The sequence below is a fragment of the Carassius carassius genome, chromosome 14 (genome assembly GCF_963082965.1).
Source record: "Carassius carassius chromosome 14, fCarCar2.1, whole genome shotgun sequence".
NCBI classification, from domain to species: Eukaryota; Metazoa; Chordata; class Actinopteri; order Cypriniformes; family Cyprinidae; genus Carassius; species Carassius carassius.
In genome coordinates, this window is record NC_081768.1 from 31,918,901 (window position 1) to 31,942,240 (window position 23,340).

Here is a 23,340-nt window from a genome sequence, read left to right on the forward strand (position 1 = left end):
GTCTCGCCTTGACAGAACGATCTGACCACCATGGACTCAGCAGGTGCAGATCCCCTCAGATCAGCTGTCACCCAGTAGGGCATTCTCTTGGGCCAGCATGCCTCCCAGTTAACATCCACGTCCCGGGAGGTTGAGTTCCTTAATGCCAAGTTGTCGGAGGTGACTGCCCAGCTCCAGGAACTTCGCAGACAGACATCTGCCAGATCGGAGGACCCCACTAGCCTTTTCTCTACCCGTCATGACCCTGAGCCTCATGTCAACAACCCACCTCCCTATGATGGGAACCCTAACTCTTGCAGAGCCTTCCTGTCTCAGTGCTCCCTAGTCTTCGGCCTCCAGCTCCGCCGGTATGCCCAGGAAGAGACTAAGGTGGCTTATGTTTTGACCCTCCTCACAGGCAGGGCCTGTGACTGGGGAACTTCAGTATGGGAGGCCCGGGATCCCTTTTGTGCTTCTTTTGAGTCCTTTCGACTGGAGATGGTCAAATTAATTGATCGTTCTGCTCGGGGTGATGAGGCGGCAGCCCAGCTGGCACGGCTACGGCAAGGAGGCCGTTCAGTGACTGAGTTTGCCATTGAATTCAAGACCTTAGCAGCGGCCTGTGACTGGAATGAGGGGTCTTGCAGAGCTGTGTTCCGTGCTGGTCTTGACGAGGAGATCCAAGACAAGATTGCCACCCAAGAGCTTCCACGTAGTTTTGATGATCTGATCGACTTGGCTCTCCGTGTTGAGAGCCGCCTTCGCCTTCGTCACCAACAATTGTCTGCTCGTACTTCTTGGAGGGTGGGAGAAATGACCAGCGAATCCACCCCGGTCCTGCCTCTGCCATCTCCTGCTGACCCTGAACCTATGCAGGTGGGACGTCTGCATCTCACTCCCCAGCAGAAGCAAGAGAGACTCACCCGGGGCTTATGTCTCTACTGTGGGAGGGCCGGACACTTCGTCGGGAAATGCCCACTAAAAGCCAGGGCCCATCAGTAACCAGGGGGATCCTGGTGGGCACATCTCCTCTTAATTTCCCCCACTCTTCCCGCACACTACTTCCCGTGGGTGTCCAGTTCGGAGGTTCTACTCACTCCTGTTCGGCCCTGGTGGATTCTGGGGCTGGTGGCAGTTTCATGGACACGGCACTGGCCAAGCAGTGGGGAATTCCTGCCATTCCCCTCTCTACTCCTATCTCTGTTCGGTCTCTTGATGATTCCCCTATCACCACCATCACTCACCTCACCCCTCCTGTAAGTCTTATCGTTTCTGGCAATCACCATGAGATAACCGAGCTGTACCTTCTTGACTCCCCGAGTGCTCCCGTGGTTCTGGGACACCCGTGGTTGGTGCAGCACGGCCCTCATGTGGATTGGGCCAGAAACTCAGTTTTGTCTTGGAAGCAGTCTTGTCTTGAGTCTTGTTTGGGTTCTGCCTCTTTTCCTGGTGCTGTGTTTCCTGTTGTGCAGGTGGATGATGCTGATCTGTCCGGGGTGCCGGAGGAGTACTGCGATCTGCGGCAGGTCTTCAGCAAGTCCCGGGCTGTGTCCCTGCCTCCTCACCGGCCTTATGATTGTGCCATCAACCTCCTCCCAGGCACTTCTCCGCCCAGGGGTCGATTATATTCCCTGTCTGGTCCAGAAAGAGAGGCTATGGACAAATATATTTGTGAGTCCCTTGATGCCGGTCTCATCCGTCCCTCCTCGTCTCCTGCTGGCACAGGATTTTTCTTTGTTAAAAAGAAGGATGGCTCCTTGCGCCCTTGTATTGATTACAGAGATTTGAATGACATTACCATTAAGAATAGGTACCCCCTGCCCTTAATGTCGTCTGCCTTTGAACTCTTGCAGGGAGCCAAGGTCTTCAGTAAGTTGGACCTCCGTAATGCTTATCACCTGGTTCGGATTCGAGAGGGGGATGAGTGGAAGACAGCATTCAACACTCCTTCGGGACATTATGAGTACCGGGTGCTACCCTTTGGCCTGACAAATGCCCCAGCTGTCTTCCAGGCCCTGGTTATTGACGTGTTGCGAGACATGGTTAACAAGTGTGTCTTTGTGTACCTTGATGACATTCTCATTTTTTCTCCTTCACTTCAGGTACACACCCAACACGTGCGCCAGGTGCTACAATGGCTGCTTGAGAACCAGCTATATGTTAAAGCGGAGAAGTGCGTTTTCCACTCCAAGTCAGTTCCCTTCCTGGGCTATATCATTTTGGCGGAGGGAATCAAAGCCGATCCCGCTAAGGTAAGGGCCGTAGCCGAGTGGCCACCTCCAGACTCACGCAAGGCACTGCAGCGGTTTCTGGGATTTGCCAACTTCTACAGGCGCTTCATCAGAAACTTTAGTCAGGTTGCTGCACCCTTGACAGCTCTTACCTCCACTAAGGTACCGTTTAGGTGGAATTTGAAGGCTCAGGAGGCCTTTAATGACCTGAAGTCCCGATTCATTTCTGCTCCTGTTCTTTCGTTTCCAGACCCTGAACGTCAGTTTATTGTGGAGGTGGATGCTTCTGAGATTGGAGTAGGTGCGGTCCTTTCTCAGAGATCCCCCAGAGATGGGAAGGTACATCCCTGTGCCTACTACTCTCACCGCCTGAGCCCAGCAGAACGGAATTATGACGTAGGGAACCGGGAGCTGTTGGCGGTCAGACTGGCCTTGGGTGAGTGGCGTCACTGGTTGGAGGGGTCAGCGCAGCCCTTCTTGGTTTGGACGGACCATAAGAATTTGGAATACGTCCGTTCGGCCAAGAGGGTGAGTTCACGCCAGGCTCGATGGGCACTCTTCTTTGGCCGGTTCAACTTCTCTCTCTCGTATCGCCCAGGCTCCAAGAATGTAAAACCTGATGCCCTCTCCCGTCTTTACAGTGATATTAAGAGAACCGGTTCATCAACTGAAACCATTGTCCCTAAAGAAATTGTGGTGGGGTCCCTCTCCTGGGACGTGGAGAGGAGAGTGCTGGAAGCCATACGAGAGAGAGAGGTACCAAGGGGGTGCCCGGAGGGTAGGCTCTTCGTGCCAGCTGTGCTACGCCCTGAAGTTCTCCGGTGGGGGCATTCATCCAAGTTAGTCTGTCATCCTGGGGTTCGGAGATCTCTGGCTGCTATCCGCCAGCGATTTTGGTGGCCATCCATGGCCCAGGACGTCAGGCAGTTTGTGTTTGCCTGCCCAATTTGCGCCCAGAACAAGAGTTCGAATCAGCCTCCTGTTGGTCTGCTACACCCATTACCCATCCCCTCCCGCCCCTGGTCACACATAGCCCTTGACTTTGTCACTGGTCTTTCACCATCGAGGGGTAACACCGTAGTATTGACGGTGGTTGATCGCTTTTCTAAAGCAGCCCATTTCATCCCCCTTCCCAAACTGCCTTCGGCTAAGGAGACAGCTCAAGTGGTGGTTGACCACATCTTCCAGATTCATGGCCTTCCGGTAGACGTGGTTTCTGATAGGGGGCCACAGTTTGTCTCCCGGTTCTGGAAGGAGTTCTGTTGACAGATCGGGGCCTCTACGAGTCTGTCGTCAGGTTTTCACCCTCAGACCAATGGGCAGTCCGAGCGGGCAAACCAGGTTCTGGAACAAGCTCTCCGCTGCCTGACGTCCCATAATCCGAGTTCCTGGAGCCAACAGTTATCCTGGATTGAATATGCCTATAACTCCTTGCCAGCGGCGGCCACAGGTATGTCTCCATTTCAGTGCTCCATTGGTTTTCAACCTCCTATGTTCCCCTCACAGGAGCCCGATGCTGCTGTTCCGTCTGCCTTAGCCTTCGTCCGCAGGTGTCGCCGCACCTGGAGGAGGGCTGAGGAAACCTTGGCTCGGGTTTCCAGACGAACCAAAGCAGCGGCTGACCGTCACCGTACTCCTGCTCCCCGTTACGTAAGTTGTCAGAGAGTATGGCTGTCAACCAAGGACCTTCCTCTCCGGGTGGCTTCTCGCAAGTTAGCCCCCAGGTTCATGGGGCCATATCAGATCACCAAGGTATTGAGTCCGGTGGCGGTAAAGCTCAAGTTACCTCCCATACTTGGTCGGGTACACCCAGTCTTTCATGTTTCTCGGGTCAAGCCTGTGTTTCATTCTCACCTTAACCCATCTGCTACTAACCCCCCCCCCACCCCCCACCCCCCTCCCCGTCTAGTGGATGGTTCCCCAGCCTTCACTGTAAGGAGGTTGCTGGATGTCAGACGTCGAGGTCGGGGATTTCAGTATCTGGTGGACTGGGAGGGATATGGTCTGGATGAGAGGAGCTGGGTCCCGGCTCGGGATATTCTGGATCGGTCGCTGATCGAGGACTTCAACCGGCAGGGTGGTGGTTCCTTCCCTTGAGCGCCAGGGAGCGCTCCTGGGGAGGGGGTAATGTCACGTCCCCGGGCTGATCTGTCTGTTTTTCAATAGTGTGTGTGGTTGTTTACACTTACCATGTGCTTCTGTGTCACCGTGGTGCCCGTCTCCGCCCTCTTGTTTCATTATTATCTTGTTATTGGTCACCATCACCTGCTCTGCATCATGATAATCACTCCTTCTCTATTTAGTCTCCTCATGTGTGCTGTCTGTTGTCAGATCGTCGTGTTCTCGTCCATGTCTCAGTTTTGTCCACATCTCCTGTTTAGCCTGCACAGAGATCGTGCCCGTTTTGTTTTCATTCTCTAGTTTGTTGTTTTTTCCCTCTTCCCCCTGCTTTCAGGCAGCGCTACTCTCCAGCCTTCCGTGCTAGCGATCACCGATCGCCGTCACTCTTCTTCTTCGCCGCGCCGCAGCGCGCCACCAGTTCCCCGCCTCAACAGTGCCCCCCGCCTCCCTGTCAGCTTATCCGGGCATTGCATCAGTGGATTTCCAAGTGGAATTCGTCCAGGAGGCTCCTTGGATCTGCTCCAGACTGCCCTGTTCCTGGATAGTTTTTTGTTAACTTTTTTATTTTAAATTTTTTGTCCTTTGAAATTTAAAACCAATCTAATAAACTGACCATTTTGAGCACCTGCAACTGAGCCCCAGTCTCGCCTTGACAGATTTCATATATTTTAATTTAATAATTTAATGTTAATAAAAAAAGACAAAACGTATGTTTATTTGTCTTGGCCTTTTTTCTTTTTTTTTTTGCTGATCCGAAAAATGATCCGATCCATACGAGGACGAGCGAGTGCGGGTTTGACTAGATGTATTTGGAGGTTATTGCTCACGTCTCGTTCTGCACATATCCAAATGTTTCCATATTCGCAATGTATCTGAATCTTAAACTATAATATTTTTTATTTATTTAATGTAAACTAGACGGAAAGATCATCCTCTACACATGAGCAAAAACGTCCTTGGAATAACATCAGAGTGGACCGGTATACTACGGTCTATTTAAACTGACCAGTGTAACCTTTTATATGTTTGGTTGACTGTACTTTATTTTAATAATGAACAGACTGCGATGTAAGTTTGAAATTAGAATTCACTTTAGATGTTCTGTGTCATTTATACCAAACACAAATGTTGCTGGTTGCTAGTGTGTTTGCAGCACTACTGTTATTTATTTTTTATATATTTATTTTTTTATATTTTTCAGTTTAATTGATTTTTATTTCTAAAAATGTATTTATTTAAATGTATATTTAAATTTACATTTATGTTCCAACAAACTTGAAAAATTCTACTTGATAAATGCTCTAAAACTTTAATGCAAATGATTTACTTATATATATATATATATATATATATATATATATTACCTGTTTTATATATTTAATACTTGGTCAGTTTATTGATTTTGTTTGGTTAACTTTGGATACATTTTTTATTTTAATACCGTGCAGTGCACAAAATTAAGATTCAAGAGATGGTTCAAGTCAGTGCTCAATAAATGATGATAAGTTTAGAAATGTTGTGCATCCACTTATTATTAGTGTGACATTTTTGCATGCAAATGAAGGGGAAAACTTCAAGATATCGGCCCTAAAAATCGGCAGCACATATCGGCCATCGGCTGACCCTGACCTCTAAACATCGGCATCGGCATCGGCTATAGAAAAACCCATATCGGTCGATCTCTAGTTCAATACCACTTTTGCACCCACAATTAATGTTGACCCAATATTGAAATTAACGCACACACACACAAACTTATTTAATATTGTTGGATAAACATTACAATGTAATGTTGATTCTAAACCACTTTTATTTTTTTTTAATACTACTGAACTGTCATCGTGAAACAATGTTGCCATCTGTGTTCAACAACCATTCAATAGCACATCAACAAATTCTTGACCATTTCAAAGACTTGGGAAAACCTTTTAAAATCAGAAGGACAAATTTTCAGCAGCTAAGTCACTTGATTTTAAAAAGTTTAACACAACCAATGACAAAAACATTAGTCTTTAAAAAATAAAAGTGGACAAAAATGGACAATAGCACTACAACCTTAAAGGGGTCATATGATGTTGCTAAAAAAAACATTGTTTTGTGTATTTGGCATTATGAAATGTGTTTATGTGGTTTAAGATTCAAAAACATATTATTTTCCACATACTATACATTATTGTTTCTCCTCAACGCCCCGCCTTCTGAAACGCATATAGTTTTTAATTTTTTTTTACAAATCTCATCGTTCTGAAAAGCGAGGTATGCTTTGATTGGCCAGCTATCCAGTGCTTTGTGATTGGCCGAATGTTTCAAGCGTGTGATGGAAATGTTATTGACATGCTCCCTACACAGTGTTCATCCCTGAGCAGGGGAAATCTGTTGAAGTTTACTTCACTTCAGAACATTCATTCACAGATTTGCGCTGCGAAACGTCTTCACACATGGACAAGTGTGACCTCATATACCTCTGTAAATAAATACAATTTAAATTTACATCTCGCAGACTTCAATGCATTTTGATGAAACATTAATTTGCTTCGAACTGTAATCATGGCAGAATATCCTGAGATGTCCACTTCACAGGGCACTTACGTTTGAAAAGAACTGAAGCCATAAGAGAAACATACAAAATGTGCAGAGCAGGGGGCGCGAGGACTGGAATTGAGAACCGCTGCTCTACACTGCTCAAAACTTGCGTTTGAATCATCAGTGGCAAATCTTTTAAATATGTAAACGTACTTACAGACTGTGAGTCAGAACAGGCATTTTAGCCTTCTCTCCCAGGATCAGAAAACTGTCCTCCATAAAATGCACTGCACACTTCCAGAACAGTTTTGTAAATACAAATTAACCACTGATTTCTAGTTGTGTCCTCTTTTGGAAGACCACACAAAGTATTTTCACTTTCACAGCGTCTCCACAACATGGTGGAAGCAGCGATAGCAAGAATAAAAGTTACGCCTTCTTTCTTTGTGTGAACATTTGGGCGACATTATGCAAATCTTCCCACATCGTGACGTAGAGATGTGGGGCGTGTTTAAACGAGGTGTTTTAGGGGGCGTGGACAAGTCTTAACTTTCATAAAGAATATCTCTTTGGGTTTGAGACTTTAGTCTTTGCAATTTAAGGGATCTTATCTATTCACGAACGGCTTGTAACTCTCCAAAGAGAAAGAAAACTTGTAAATCACATCATTGTAACCCGAAGGTCGCAGATTTGAGTCTTGGTGCTGGCAGGAGTTGTAGGTGGGGGAAATTGAATGAACAATGTTCTCTTCCTCCCTCAATACCCATGACTGAAGTGCTCTTGAGCAAGTCACTGATCCCCCAGTTGCTCCCCGGCACTGGATATATAGCTGCCCACTGCTCCGAGTGTGTGTTCACCGTGTATTCACTTCTCACTGCTTTCTGCAGCAACTAATTAAAAGTTATGGCCGATTTGAAAATTTACGAGCGTGAATCTCCAATGTCCGACTGCAGTGAATGCAGCCAGCACGAGAGGACGACAGAGCGGCAAGAGACTGACTTGTTTAGAAAACTTTCTGAGTGCGCGAAGCGAGGGAACCAGGAGTTGTGAGGAGACACAGGAGGAAAGAGGTAAAAATGGATTATCTATCTATCAAGAAATGAAGCTATAATAAAAGCACAGTGCTAGCATAGCTGTAATGTTGACTTTTAGATGATAAATATCAGGTTGAAGAACGTTATTTCGCTAACTAATGTTACAGTGCACTGGTGTAGTCTACTACGTGATACATAACAACTTTTGTGTCAGAACTTTCACTTTCATTCATAAATTCACCCCGTCTCTGTTTGATGTCAGGCAGTGGCCAAAACTTACTGATAAAGGTAATTTATTGCCAACATAATGTAATAATGTAAAAATATGTAATGTAATTAAGAAGTGTATTAATTGATGACAACAATAAAACCGAACGCTGTCATTACCTGTTGTGTTGCTAATATGTTGACAAGCTCCATAAGTTTCAAATAACTATTAGGCCATCCTTAAAAATATTCTTGTTTGCCAATAACCTGACCGACCCAATTAATTATTTTTTTCCCCTTTTAGTCCGACCGACTTGCCGATTGTTAAGACCCACGGATAGAAAAATGATAGAAAAAATATCTCAGCTCTCAGATTCTGTCAATTTTATTATGAAATTCAAACAATAAATACTCCTCCGCTCGACCAGGAACTCTGTGTAATCCGTATGGCCGTAAACATGGGCAGTCAATGTGCAACAAATGTTCGTGAATTTCACTAATGGTTTTATTCCAGGTCTGTAGTTTTGTGCTGTTGTTAAAACAGCCAACCACACAGCACGCTCTTCCCGGCATCACTGGACAGCATAAAAAACTAAATAAAAATAACTTTTCATACAGCTAACATCTGCTACAGCCGCCTACCGGACGAACGCTACTTCTGCTACTTCCTTAGCAGCAAGGCACTCAGTAATGGTGGCGCTGCTTTTACTTCCGTGTTTCGCCGGGTTTGTGTATACTGACACATGATGTAGGCTACACATGTGCACGCCAGCGTGCTATGAAAGGATTTCACCAATTCATTTGAGAAAACTATCGTCATTCATTCGTATCGTATACACAGACAGAAACTGCAATGTCTTTATGACAACCTGTCAAAATAAAAAAATTTAAAACTGTTAAAATGACCTCAACAGAATCTGTACTTTAAATTTCTGTGTTTATATCTGGTTTTGGCAACTGAGAACCTTTAATAAAACCAAAATTGTGAGAAACAAAGATTAAAATGTGACACTGGTGTAAATCCTGCTGAATATGAAGCAGTGTTTTTTACTTATGTTTTTTTTATTTTGTGTATACAGTCACAGTCAAAAACAGTTTTCTTCCCCACTCATCAACGGTGTCTTAACCTTAATGTCTTCCCTGTGATAATGCCCTTTACTTCTATCTCCTCTTAAGTGAGATCACATTGTATGGTCACTTATTCCTTATACGAACTGTTTCAAATGCAAGACATTGATTACACAAGTTTGTAAATGGCAGCCTGTGCCCTTTTGTAGTGTGTACATATACTATTTATCATCAAACTGTGATAACTGTGACTAAATTTCAGTATGTACGTCTGTCATATATTGCCACCCCTCAAAAGTTCCTGCCCCCTTCTTGCCAATCCATCAATATTTTTCTAGATCTGCCCCTGGCTGTGTGTGTGCTCTTGGATGGGTTAAATGCAGAGCACCAATTCAGCGTATGAGCTACCATACTTGGCAAATGTCATGACTTTCATACGCCAGTGTTTTACTGCTCAGAAAATACAGGTAAAATGAGGACAAGTTCAAAAACTACTTTAAGGCATTCATGGTACTGTTTTCCACATAAAGCTGGACATTGTATGAATTGTAACATTTAAAGTGTGGTGTTCATGATGTTTAAGGATGCAGAGAGAAAAAAATATATCAGGAGTTGGAGAAACCTGATTACTATACATTATTAGGAAATGTATGATGAATATTAGTTATGTGTGCTGTACTTGATCAACTGCAATGATACACACTCATACCCTAGCCTTTCTTCTGGTAGAGAGAAGTTGGTAAGTGGGCATGTCGCACTGTAATTTTTCCTCTGAAGTATTTAGGGGAATAGAAAGACACTGTGAAGTCCATCACCTCAGAAAAAGCAGACATTGACTTGGTTATTGGTGTTCGAAGACCCCCTCTTGTGGTTGTTTATGGTACAGCACACATTGCAGACATCTGTGTTGCTTCTGCAGGTATGTATGTTATTTTCTAGATTGTGCAAAATTGCTTTGAAAGGGAGTTTGGAGGAAGTTGGCTTTGATTAGATCTTTCTGTACCAAAACCTGCTGATGGTGCGTCAGCTCAAACAGGTCAAATATAACAAATCTAATCAAGATTTTCCCAGAATGAAATCCATTTATTGTCTAGCTGTGACCTGTCGGAGTCAGTTGTACATGATTCATTTGAAAACTCTGTCTGGCTGTATTTATCTTGAAGTTGAACAATTTGTTTCATCAGTGCCACACGTATGCAAAATTGATGAACTGAACAATCAAATTCTAGGTTAGTGTTTTCACTATTAGATGAGTTGCATAGCTTCAACTGTAGGTTTAGGAGCTATTGTGTACAGAATGACGTGAAGTTTTTCTATGGCTGTTAAATAAATATGTTTGTTTAATAAATTACATCTTATTTAATTAAATTTAAAGTACCTGATTGACTGAAATAGGTCAGTGATGTGGATGTTAATGGTTACAATGTGCATGTAAGTCAGTCTATAACATGTTACTTTGTATGTAAAAAAAAATAAAAATGAATAAAATTTATGATTTTTAAGAGGTAATACTTAAATGTTAACGTGTTGTGAATAATGGCCTATCCTGTCTGTTTTTAAACTAACATAAACCACGAGTACTCAAGTAACTCCAGTATTGTTTTGAACAGTAGACAAGAAGAAAAAGCTATTTTTCCATCCACCGATTTTTATGCACATTTTGGAATATTGTAATTTTTCACAGGCAACATGGGAACACTGGTTCCTAAATTACATTTTGTGGAGAGAATGAGTTGGTGACAGGATGTAACTGTGTCGACCAATCTGACAATGTTGCAAACTGTTTAACTTTTTCCAAGTGAAGCCGGAGTTACAAATACGAGTGAAGTCTGTGTCAGAGTGCAGCCAAGTCACGACAGAATTTATGACACAGTTTCAGTGTTCTATATGATTTGTCTGTAAACACAAACATGTAATAAAATTATATGTGGAAAATAAACATCGTCATGTGAGCTTTGCTAAGTTTTCACACCCCATAGCATTTGCCCAGACATGTAACCAATTACGTCATTAGGGGAACGCCCACGATCGACTGAAACACGGAAACCAGCGGCACGCGGTGTGAACGGGGCTTTAACCTGTTTTTATACAGTCTATGGCTTTAACACGTGGAACTGAATTTTGACCCATGTGGCGTTCCGTACAGCGTGGCGCAGTTATCTTTGTACTGCGTCACATGATTTAGAATTTCTAGACAAGAAATGAACACAGAGCAGGTTCTGCCGGAGGAGGGGCGAGCCACTGAACCTATTTACAATTGGTCAAATTCACAGCGGAAGCGTTTTCTGATTGGTCATAGCAACAAATTGGATTTTTTTTATTATTACCATCAAAATCTTTTGCAGTTTGAATGTTAATGTTTTTGATCCATCTCTCTTTTACATGAATATTTATTAAGGTTCTCTCACTGTTAGGCAGCAGAATGTCGCGTGCTGTGAATGTAGCTCCGCCCCCTGCACGCTAGTGTTTCGCTCCTGTGAATGAGCGCTTCCTTCCACCCCACGTCGCTTCCGAGTCTTTCTTTTCCCCCGGTGCGATCTCAGTACGGTCGCACATGTCCATCTGCCGCACAACATCTAGAATGCCGTCTAAGACCCTGCCTGCAGCCGAGCCGAGCGCCCTGATGGAGGAGGTGGAGAGCGGCCCGCCGCTGCTGAAGGTGAGAACCGGTCCACACAGCGCTGACTGACGCTATATGATCACACACACACACCGCTAGCGGTACCGTCCTTAGAGTCCAGGGCGCGTATCACTCCTGCTCTGTTCGAGTCGGAATTCACACACTGCACGGTTTAGGGTTTTGATTTGTTTTTGTTTTCCCCAAAAGTGTTCATGAACTCACGTTAAGTCGAAATATGTGACGTAAGTTACATCTGCAATCACGTGTGATTAGCATGAACACTAACAGCACGTGTGTGTGTTGAGTTAGCGGCGATGACAAATATTAACGATTAGCGCTCTGTCATAACTGGGAAGCGACTGAGAAAGGATAAAATAAGAATCCACTGACATTTTATCATGATAAAAAGTTGTATTTCCGTGACTTGATTCATTTTATAATATTGGAGCACAGAACCGGTGTTGTGTAATATTCGGTTCCTGTCGTAAACTGTTCCTGTGGGAGGAGTTTACGTGAATATATTCATGAGGTCCCGTGTTATGGGCGTGTCCTTGAAACAATGCGCAAACGAACGGAACTGATATTATTAGTGCACGCTCCTCAAATCACTGCTTGTTTCATGGATTCTTTTGAACAGGTAATGATGTGTAAATGTTACACATTTAATAGCATTAAATTAAAGTTTTTTCACATACAGTCGGCATCTAGTCATAGCTGGGGGCGTGGCGAGTCGGCGTGGGGGAAAACACAGCGAACATTGTGTGTATCTGAATGACAAAAATGCACATATTGAGCGCTCATTCCCAGAGACGCGTAGAACAATTCTAGTCCCTTTTAACTTTAATATTTACATACACTAGTCCATATCGATATTTGATTCATTTTACAGCCCTAATATAGATGTATTCATTCAAAAATAGCCAAATTCCGTGGCGTTCTGCTTTATACAGCAAGTTCTGTTTTTGACTGGATTCCGCGATTCAATCGTTTCGCAAACACAGACGGGGTGAATTTATCAATGAAAATGTAAAAGTTCTGACACAAAACTAAGTTGTTACGTGTCCACACGCTTTTTTAAGTGGGTTTATGTTCGACACTGGGCTAACGTTACATAGTTTAGCTTCAGGTAGAATGATAAGGCTAATTATATATGCATGCCACTTTCTGAAACAACCTTACACAGTTTTGATAGCGTTAATAATGAACACAATGTTAATGTAGCCTGCCTGTGATGAATGCCGACTGCACACATTTCCACAACTTCCCTTGATCATCCTCACATCGCATTGCTTCTAGCCATTTTGTCCTCCTTTCCGGTTCTGTATGTTTATTAGGAAGGATGTAGAACTTTAATTAATAATTTGTTAGTTTATTGGAGGTACAGAAAACGACACAACAACTCTTCGGCGTGATTGTCCTGTGTATTTCAATTGGCGCCAAAGCAATGTTTCCCCCACGGGCTAAAGTCACATCACGTGACGGGGCGTTCCCGGGGGCGTTCCCAGACAACTGTCTGTATATACCTGTTTTTATACAGTCTGTGGTATATACACACCAGACACAGACACATATACACTGTATAGACCACTTAAAAGAGTTTTATTTTTTATTATTGAAATGTATCTGAAAGCTGAATAAATATATCCATTGTTGTATGGTTTTTTATGAGGACAATATTTGAAAATCTGGAATCTGAGGGTTTAAAAAAAATCTAAATATTGAGAAAATCATCTTTAAAGTTGTTCAAATGAAGCTCTTAGCAATGCATATTACTAATCAAAAATAAAGTTTTGGTATATTTACGTTGGGAAATTTACTAAATATCTTAATGGAACATGATCTTTACTTAATAATCTAATGAATTTTTGCATAAGAAAAATGTATAATTTTGACCCATACAATGTATTTTTGGCTATTGCTACAAATACACCCCAGAGACTTAAGACTGCTTTTGTGCTCCAGAGACACAGATAACATTGGCATTAAATCACAAAAACTAGTGAACTGTAGTTGTATTTATGAAAGTCATATTGTACTTTTAATGTGTGAAAGTATTATTCATGTTGACAATCAGTGGATGGGGAAAAGATAAATAATAGAATATAGAATATTAGAAATATCTTAATCCGCGATGTGCAGATGAATACGTTTTTTAACGAACAAATACAGCCTTGATGAGCATAAGAAGCTTCATTAAAAACATTAAACATATTACTGATCCCACACTTTAGAACGGTAGTGAATACACACACACACACACACACAACAAAAACAAGTAGATCCAATGGAAAAAGAATAGAGAAAACTAGTGTTAAAGGCCTTTTTTGTAAAGAAACAGAGAGAGCAAGTGTTAGAGGTTCAAGTCAACAAAAATATAAAATAGAATTCGAATAGAGAATGCTAGAGATACTGAAGTGAAATGACGAGTAGTTATCTAATAAAAGATCAATAATCAGACGTGGTAGATGTGAAATGTTTAGCGTTATTTCTCTGCTATGATCATCATAAATGATCACTGACGCTTTCCTGCTAGATGAGCCTCTCCTTCCTGCCTTTTGTTTCTCTCCAGAAAAAGAAAAAGAAAACGAAAGAGCAAAAGGAGACGGCCGAGGCAGAGTGTGATTCACCGGCTCCTAAGAAGAAGAAGGCTGAGAAGATGCCCACCGAGAGCACAGACATGAACGGAAACACGGACACAAGCCAGGTCAAGGTAACCCATTTCTCCTGATCTCATGTAAGTCTAAATCATTATTCTGCAGCTCGTGTGTCTTACTGAGGTCTCTGTGCAGCTGAAAAAGAAGAAAAAGGCAAAGGTGGAGGAGGTGATGGTTAACGGAGAGACTGCTCAAACAGTGGACACAGCTGGACCGTCCAGCGAGGACTCGGACAGCGACCGCGAGAAAGTGTGTACACGTCTACACTTCTGTTCATAGAGACACAACCTGATCAGATCAGTCTTCAAACTGCCTTCAGAAGAAGCAAAGCTTTCTCCAGTCAGATTAGATCACTAGATGCAGTCTCGGTTTGGATCGGAGTTTGTGCTGTTCAAAACATTTAGTAAGATTGGGTTACTTTTGACACCCCCCCCCCCCCCCCCCCCAAAAAAAAACTGTGTGGATTTCAGGATAAAAAAAATGCAAAAATTTGTAATATGCAATATATCCCCAAATCTACAAACAGCTGTAATATAATGTTTATTTAAAAGGTTGATATATTTTTTTTTAATAACTGACATTTACACAGTCATCAGAGATGGAGCGGTCAGAAGCAGTTATGTGTAAATGCAATGCAAAACACACAGCGTGTCCCTTTAGGGGCTCCGTAGAGCACCAGTAATCCAGATTTGGTGATTTCTGATGATCTGATCATTTCTTTAGGAAACTCCGGAGCAGAAAGAAGGAGCCTTCTCTAACTTCAGGATCTCCCCGAACACCATCAAACTGCTGCAGGGTAACACCGCTCACACAGCCTCGTGGACAGCTGCTCAAATACTCTGGGACTTTGAGCTAAAGTGTTTTCTCTTTCTTCTAGCCCGTGGTGTTTCATATCTCTTTGACATCCAAGTGAAGACCTTTAACTCTGTGTATGATGGGAAGGATGTCATCGGTCAGGCGAGGACCGGCACGGGGAAGACCTTCTCGTTCGCTGTTCCTCTGGTGGAGAAGCTGCAGTCCGGAGCGGAGGACAAGAGAAGAGGCCGGGCCCCGAAGGTACGGATCAACATCAACATGAACATGATGGACAGTAGTGCTGCGGTGTGGCTCACGCTGGAAACCAGGGCTTTTAAAATGCCGTGAAATATACAGTGCTGCTCAAAAGAGCACTCGTGAAAATGATGCTGTTCGCTTTTTTATATATATATATACATAAATACAGGCAAACAACAATGAAGTAAAACCGTATAAACCTATACACAACTAACCTACTGACAGATTTTCAATATGAATATACTATATTTAAATGTTCACCTCTACAAAGACTGAAAACCTTACCGAGTCCGGTTGAGTGCAGACGTGTGCATCCCCTTTGCAAGCCTCATTTATGTACTGCCAGTCCGAATCCTGTGGTGAAGCTCAGTGGTGCATCCTGGGATACTGAAGGATGAAGGAGCTCATGCTTTGCTGGTTTGCTTCATCATTCAAGAGTAATATATTTCTGGTACATGTTAAACCGTACTTTGTTTCACAGATCATGCATGCTTCAGTATTTGTGTAGTGAACAAAACTGCCATTCAGTGACACAGACAAGAGGAACATGCAGGATTCATATTTAAACCGTCTTTTTCAATTTTAATATTCACAGACACTAGTCCAGATCGCAATTTGAAATTGAGTTACAGACCTACTTTCAATATTAATCCAAAAATCCCGAGGCATTCGGTGCTATAGAGTGAATTAGGAATGGACTCGACGCTCCCGTCTTATGATGAAGGCAAAAATATGCCGGTTTACAAACATTATGAACACAGTTAGCAATATATATAATTACAGTTAGCAGTTGGTTGACGATATATCAGCCGATATTTGGCATATTTTCGATCGGTTGATAAGTTCTTCTGCTTGGGCGATGTGTTGGATGCGGGACTTTTATTTTGACGTCGCTGAGAGCAGCAGCTCACACTCTCTCCTGTTCACCGTCATCGCTCAGTTCTGTCTGATACAACCTTAGAACGTTGAACAAATTAATCAAAAAGTGTACAAAAAGTATTGTAACAATTGCTTTTAAATTATCGGGAACAGTACGGCAAACATACTTTCTCGTGTGCCGTCATCATTCAGCAAATACACATAATTTAAACGCCTATGAAAATTAAATTTCACAATAGTTGCAGGCAGCTGTGAGATCTTGTGAAGTGTGTGTCAGTATGTTTCCTGATGTGTGCTCTGCGTGACGGTCGATCTGGACAGGAGGAGAGGTCAGCTTCAAACTCCTGATTTCAAACTATGCTGCTTAATGCATTTGCACACCGTCATATTCATGTCATTTGCATGTTAAATGAGGGTTACCCTGGCTTTATATGAAAAAAATATGATTCCCAATGCACACAAACTTCCCAGAATACTGAGTGCCCTGTTGGTAACGGTGTTAACTTTCTATTTGTTTATATATATTTTAAAATATTTATTTGTGAAAATACTGTAATAGAATTATAGAAACAGGAAGTTGTCATCTAAATATTAAGTAAAATGAATTTTCAAAAACCCATATCAGTCGACCACTAGCTATTAGTTTCTCTCCACAACAAATCCTCTAAAGTTAAGGCTATGAAAAGATCAATCCAAAAACAATTAATTTAAGGTGAACTGATGCCTACCTCTCATTTGGCACGAAACCAAATATTTCCATGTTCGTGACACATCTGGGTGTTAAAATGTTATTATAGGCTAGGCTTTGTACCTTCATCACAGTGAGGCGCTGGTCAGGCTGAATGCACCGGAGCAGTTCAACTTTTTATACGTTTCTTTAACTATTTTATTTTGATAATGTTGAGTCTGTGACGTGAGGTGCATGTGTGATATTACACCAGCACTGGTTGGTGACAGACATCATTCGAAACTGTCAAGATTTGCCAAATAAAGTTAAAACAAAAATAAAACGTTCTGCCGTCTCGGTTTTCTTTCAGAGAACTTTTGATCATGTCACAACAAACTGAAACTCAGCGCATTCTTTTCTTTAGTTTTGTTAATCCGTCAATGATGGAAGTGAAATATATTTAGTGTATTAGCATATATATTCATGCCATTTTACCGAAATTTGGCACCGATTGACGCAATTTGGTCGGTACCCTTAAAAGTACAGGGTTTGGTACCCAGCCGTAATTAGGACAGGACAGTATGCAGACAGGAAGTGAAGTGGGAGGAGGGATCGGGAAAGGTGCATGAGCCGGGACTCGAACCCGGGACACCCAAAGCACAACAGCACTATATGTCACTTGGTGCATGGATTTTTTTTATCTTGAGAAATGAATTTAGTTGAATGTGTCCACATCTGTGTCCAGTGTTATATGAGTGTGATGTGCGTCCACACAGGTGCTGGTTCTGACACCGACTCGTGAGCTGGCCATCCAGGTGGCCAAAGACTTCAAAGACGTCACCAGGAAGCTGTCTGTCACCTGTTTCTACGGAGGAAGTTCATACAACCCACAGAGTAGGGCTTCCATCCTCACAGGCTTGCTTTTTGACACCGTAATGACTAACTGAATGATCAATGACAAAATCATTTGTAGTAATAATGGAAAAATAAATGTTTAGGTGTTTATTAACCTGACGATTGACTTGTGTCATCAGTGGAAGCGATCCGCAATGGCATCGACGTACTGGTGGGAACGCCGGGTCGCATCCGAGACCATCTGCAGAATAACAAGCTGGATCTGTCTCAGCTGAAGCACGTGGTGCTGGACGAGGTGGACCAGATGCTGGACATGGGCTTCGCTGAGCAGGTGGAGGAGATCCTGTCTGCGTCCTACAAGAAAGGTGATCCACACGCCTCATGCTCCTGAGCACACGGTGTTCGGCCCATCAGAAGATAAACGCTAAACCACGAGAGTCATGAGAGATCTACTTTAGGGCTGTGCGATTTGGAGAAAATCTCAAATTGTGAATAATATATATTTGTCAATTTTGACAAAGTCAAGCTTCAGCTTAATATTGTCAGTAGTGTGCAGCACAGTATGGATATCATTACACTGCTGAAAAAACTAATAGAAGCCATCACAGAAATTCTGATGGTTTCCATTTAAACATTTACTAAATAACTTTTTGTGATTTGGTCATTATTCCAATAGGAGCTCCACGTGGAGCATGCCCCCGATCCATGCCATGGTTCCCCGTTACCTGTTTGCATCTCGGAGTAATATTGTGTCCACATCACAGACTTTGCAATTAGCAAATCTCAGCGTCTCAAATGGCAATTTGATTTCGATTGACGGCACAGCCCTTTGCACGTCTGAACAGGGTTTCTGAACCTTTCTCTCACAGATGCAGAGGAGAAGCCGCAGACGCTGCTGTTCTCAGCGACATGTCCCTCCTGGGTTTACGACGTGGCCAAGAAATACATGCGCTCTCAGTTCATCCATGTGGATCTCATCGGGAAGAAGACCCAGAAAGCTGCCACCACAGTGGAGGTAAAGCCACGCACGTGCCTGTGTTAGTCAGTGAATAAAGGTCATTCTGAAATCCAGACGTATCAACACAAAGAAAACATGGTTTGAAGAACAAAATGTAACATTTCTTATTAATGCATAAAAGCGTTTAGTTAAACGATAACTTATGTCTACAACATTTCATCATCAGTCGAGGGTTTCCTCCTCTAGGTGGAGGCAGTCATTTATATATATATTCATCTAACCTGTTGGACAATAGTTTTAATGCAAACTGTAGAAGTGGTCAGTTACTGATACTCTGGTCTGTGGAATTTTGCTGCTTCAGAACAGAACAAACGTTTTTCTCATTACCTTTGTAATTTGCTTTAATAATTGGATCGCACATGTTCCCTGTGCCTGCTGTCAGTCCTCCATTATACGCAGCAGTTCTTGTTCTTGTTCTTGAGCGTGTGCCGTGTCTGAGCTGTTCTCTGTCGCGCAGCACCTGGCCATCGCGTGTCACTGGTCTCAGCGGGCGTCCGTCATCGGGGATGTCGTCCAGGTGTACAGCGGCAGCCACGGCCGGACCATCGTCTTCTGCGAGACCAAGAGAGAGGCCACAGAGCTCTCCATGAACACCTCCATCAAACAGGTGCAGTATATCATTCTGAATGATGAATCTGAGCCAACAAACACTGGGATGGGGACTCGAGAGCTGATGAGATGTTTTGCTTCGGTCATTTATGAAACTACTAAAACAACAGCTCGTTGCACGCCTCATGCGTCATTACACTATTTCTGCTTCATTGCACATGCGCAGGACTGTCCTGTCTCGGTTTACATGTGCTCTCAGATGAATTAAAAATGATCTACAGTACACCAGCCCTTTCAGTCTGATCAGAATGTCATTGGGATTGATTGAGGTGTTTGCATGAAGGCTTTTCAGTCTGATTGAGTGTTATTAAAACTATTAATGTTCTTAACTGTTGTGGTTCAGAGTGCGCAGTCGCTGCACGGAGACATTCCTCAGAAACAGAGAGAGATCACGCTCAAGGGCTTCAGGAACGGCACGTTCGAGGTGTTGGTGGCCACTAACGTGGCAGCGCGTGGCCTGGACATCCCCGAGGTGGACCTGGTCATTCAGTGCTCTCCTCCAAACGTACGGCTTTCCTCTTTTACTTCAACTGCACTGGTTTCCTCCACTCTCTAATTCAGTTCTAGTTACTGTGTTCATACATGTGGCCGGACCTTTGAAATGTTTCCTTCATTTGTATTTTGTCCTTGATGAGTCCCTGCTGATAGGATCTGTGTAGTTTAAGATGCTCTTGAACAGCGTAGACTTGTGTTGTGACTGCAGGATGTGGAATCATATATCCACCGGTCTGGACGTACTGGCAGAGCCGGAAGAACAGGCATCTGCATCTGTTTTTACCAGCGGAAGGAGGAGAGCCAGCTCAAGTTTGTGGAGCAGAAAGCGGTAAAAACCACTGAACATGGGTTGATCAACAAATGATGGATAAAGTGTGCGATCAGACAAAACGCTGACCAAACAATTCAAAAAGCTTTATTTGTCCATAAACCTTGTCCAGGATTTCTTTCTTATTATTGTATTATTTATATGTGACCCTGGAGCACAAAACCAGTCATAACGGTCCATTTTCTGAAATTAAGATTTATACATCATCTGAAAGCTGAATAAATCATCTCTCCATTGATGTGTGGTTTGTTAGAAGGACAATATTTGTCTGAGATACAACTATTAGAAAATCTGGAATCTGAGGGAGCAAAAAAGTCTAAATATTGAGAAAATCACCTTTAAAGTTGTTCAGATGAAGTTCTTAGCAATGCATATTACTAATCAAAAATGAAGGTTTGATATATTTACGGCTGGTTGATAGCCATAACCTTGTGTTCGCCTGCTCCAGGGAATCACCTTCAAACGGGTCGGAGTCCCAACAGCCAGCGACATCATCCAGTCCTCCAGTAAAGACGCCATGAGGTCCGAGACGTTCTCATACACAGAGTAATGTCTTCATTGGATGTATCAGAATGTGAACGTGATGTATGCTGCTGTTGGCAGGTTCCTGGACTCGGTCCCGGCCGTGGCGGTGGGGTATTTCCGCGAGGCGGCGCGTGAACTGATCGAGCAGCGCGGGGCGGAGGAGGCGCTGGCGGCGGCCCTCGCTCACATATCAGGAGCCACCAGCCTGGAGAACAGATCCCTCATCAGCTCCGACGCTGTACGTCAACACCACAGCAAACACTTCACACAGGATCTGCAAACACTAAACATTTGCTTCAGATGTAATACAGAGCTAGTAGTCTAGCAAAGGCCCAGGACGCGGCTCATTGAATACAGTGCTGGGAATCTGTGTGAAACTCCTGTCTTGTTCTCTCAGGGGTTCACCACCATCATACTGAACTGCTCTCAGGAAATGCACAACATCGGTTACGCCTGGCGCGGGCTGAAGGAGCAGCTCGGCGAGGGAATCGATGAGCACATCAAACGCATGACCTTCCTCAAGGGCAAGATGGTACGTCTGTGTTTTACTGAAGCCAAGACGTCATTTAGGAAAACATACAGTCTGATCTGTTTGCTGGGATGCATTGCCAAAACGTATGATTAGAAACTAATGACAGCTAAAAAATAGCAGAATTGAAGTAACGTTTATATATTTGTGTTTTCCTAACTCTCAGTGAATCTAAATCTTCATTAGGGGTCTAATATTAAATTTTCTTAATAGATTTCTCTCTTTTTTTTTTTTTCTGTGCTATGAATTAGTAGTGAGACTAGGGATGTGTGGTGTTCATCTTCGATTAATATCGAAATTGTTGTCTTAACAATGTGTGATTGACATTATCGAGTATATCGCAAAAACCATTTGAAACGATGAGCATTGGAACATCCCCTACAGAGTGCACTCAAACATTACATGAAGTCTAGTGTACGTATATTACTGTATGTTCTTTCTCTGCGTGATGCAGTCTATTAAAATACATCTAGAATTATCACAAAATTCAAGACATTGGGGCAGAAAATCTATATATTAATACCACTTCATATAGTTACTCAGTTTCACATGAAGAGGGACGTTTGTCTCTCCAAAAATTACCATCATTAAAAATATGATATAGATTTTTAAAAACCGTTCAATAAACAAGAAGGTAATTAAGATACTTGAGTTTTAAACACCGTATTGCATTTTTTTGCTCTCCTTTGACAACAACAATAATTGGAAACACAGCACTGTTTTCGGTCTCGGAGCAACATGATGATGTTTCATTCAGTTTAAATGATTCGGTTCAATCACAACGACTCACTTATTAACAGTGACCTGCTGCCACCTACTGGCCGTTTAAACACACGTGTAACTGCAGGTTAAAAACATCCCTGTCCTGCGTTAAACAGACGCAGCTTCTGTGTGTCCTCTGCACTGCAAAGATTAATTTAGTTGATAAGGATTTCATAATTCACTGATTGAATGGAAGAATTTGACTCAAAAGATTATGGACACTTTTAGAAAAAATGCCTTTATAGAAGTAAAAATAATTTGAAACTAATTGGAAAAGATTAATTTCTATCTCTGCTGCGAGCTGACCACCACACAGAACGTGAAGAACATCAAAAACTTTTTTTGAGACTGAGGATCTGCATCTCTGTTTGTTTTTGAGAGTTCAGGGCTTTGTTTCTAACAGCCCCTGTGTGTGTGTGTTTCTCTCAGGGTGTGTGCTTCGACGTCCCGGCCAACAAAGTGAAAGAGATGCAGGTATGACGATGCACTTGTGTGTTTTGAGCGGCTTGTACAGCGACGCTGGAGGGACGTGTCTGTACACACTGGCGTCTTCTTTCCCAAGCCACTGCCATGTGTTTGAGCGTCGGGTTTCACTAATGGAGGCTTGTCAACATGGCTCGTGTTTCTGTGTCTCTGCAGGACAAGTGGCAGGACAGCCGGCGCTGGCAGCTGAGCGTGGCCACAGAGCTCCCCGAGATGCAGGAGAGCATGCGGCAGAGCAACGAGCGATCCTCCGGAGGCTTCGGCGGACGAGGACGCCGCTCCTTTGGCTTCAGAGGAAACAACAGCTCCGGCGGCAGAAGAGGACGAGGAGGAGGAGGCGCTCAGAAACGCAGCTTCAGCCAGGCCTTCAATTACTGATCTGGACTCTGGGTCGTGTTTTTACTGCCATTTTGCTCTTTACTGGAGCCATCAAATACGCTGATTGCTGTAACTTGCAGTTACGCTATTTATACATTCTGTCCCACTGATATTAAAGTGGTGTTTAAACTACAGCACCGCTGTGTTTCATTGCTTGTAAAACTCTCTTGCTCTTCCGATGTGGAAGTGCTGGAATGACATGATCTTGAAAGAAATCACATTGTGGTAATATGATTAAAATCTCCCGACTTTCTTACGGTCTCTGAAAAGAGAGAAGCCTGTGATTATTAGTCGAGATGACCACGTTTCATCCAGCTAATCA

General features: G+C 43.1%; 1 protein-coding gene across 3 annotated transcripts; it reads left to right on the top strand.

Annotated features, from left to right (window-relative positions):
* Positions 1-11,665: 11,665 nt before the first annotated feature.
* On the top strand, positions 11,666-23,294 carry ddx21 (DEAD (Asp-Glu-Ala-Asp) box helicase 21). Of its 3 annotated transcripts, none has more exons than XM_059566877.1 (16): positions 11,666-11,822; positions 14,353-14,493; positions 14,573-14,686; positions 15,161-15,233; positions 15,315-15,493; positions 17,813-17,930; positions 18,071-18,256; positions 18,761-18,906; positions 19,367-19,516; positions 19,862-20,023; positions 20,222-20,341; positions 20,790-20,863; positions 20,945-21,104; positions 21,264-21,398; positions 22,587-22,631; positions 22,797-23,294. In XM_059566877.1, the coding sequence occupies exons 1-16, from the start codon at positions 11,718-11,720 to the stop codon at positions 23,016-23,018; spliced, it is 2,130 nt and encodes a 709-aa protein (XP_059422860.1). In that variant the 5' UTR covers positions 11,666-11,717; the 3' UTR covers positions 23,019-23,294. The 3 variants fall into 3 exon arrangements, 2 of the variants coding, with proteins under 2 accessions (XP_059422860.1, XP_059422861.1); XM_059566878.1 differs by having other exon boundaries at positions 11,669-11,822; positions 14,359-14,493; XR_009437556.1 differs by lacking the exon at positions 22,797-23,294 and having other exon boundaries at positions 20,945-21,168; positions 21,224-21,398; positions 22,587-22,632.
* Positions 23,295-23,340: the final 46 nt, after the last annotated feature.

Coding starts and splice junctions, on each gene's coding strand:
- ddx21 (XM_059566877.1), top strand. CDS start 11,718: ATGTCCATCTGCCGCACAACATCTAGAATGCCGTCTAAGACCCTGCCT. Junction 20,024..20,221: donor TTCAGTGCTCTCCTCCAAAC/GTACGGCTTTCC, acceptor TTGTGACTGCAG/GATGTGGAATCATATATCCA. Junction 21,399..22,586: donor CCTTCCTCAAGGGCAAGATG/GTACGTCTGTGT, acceptor TGTTTCTCTCAG/GGTGTGTGCTTCGACGTCCC.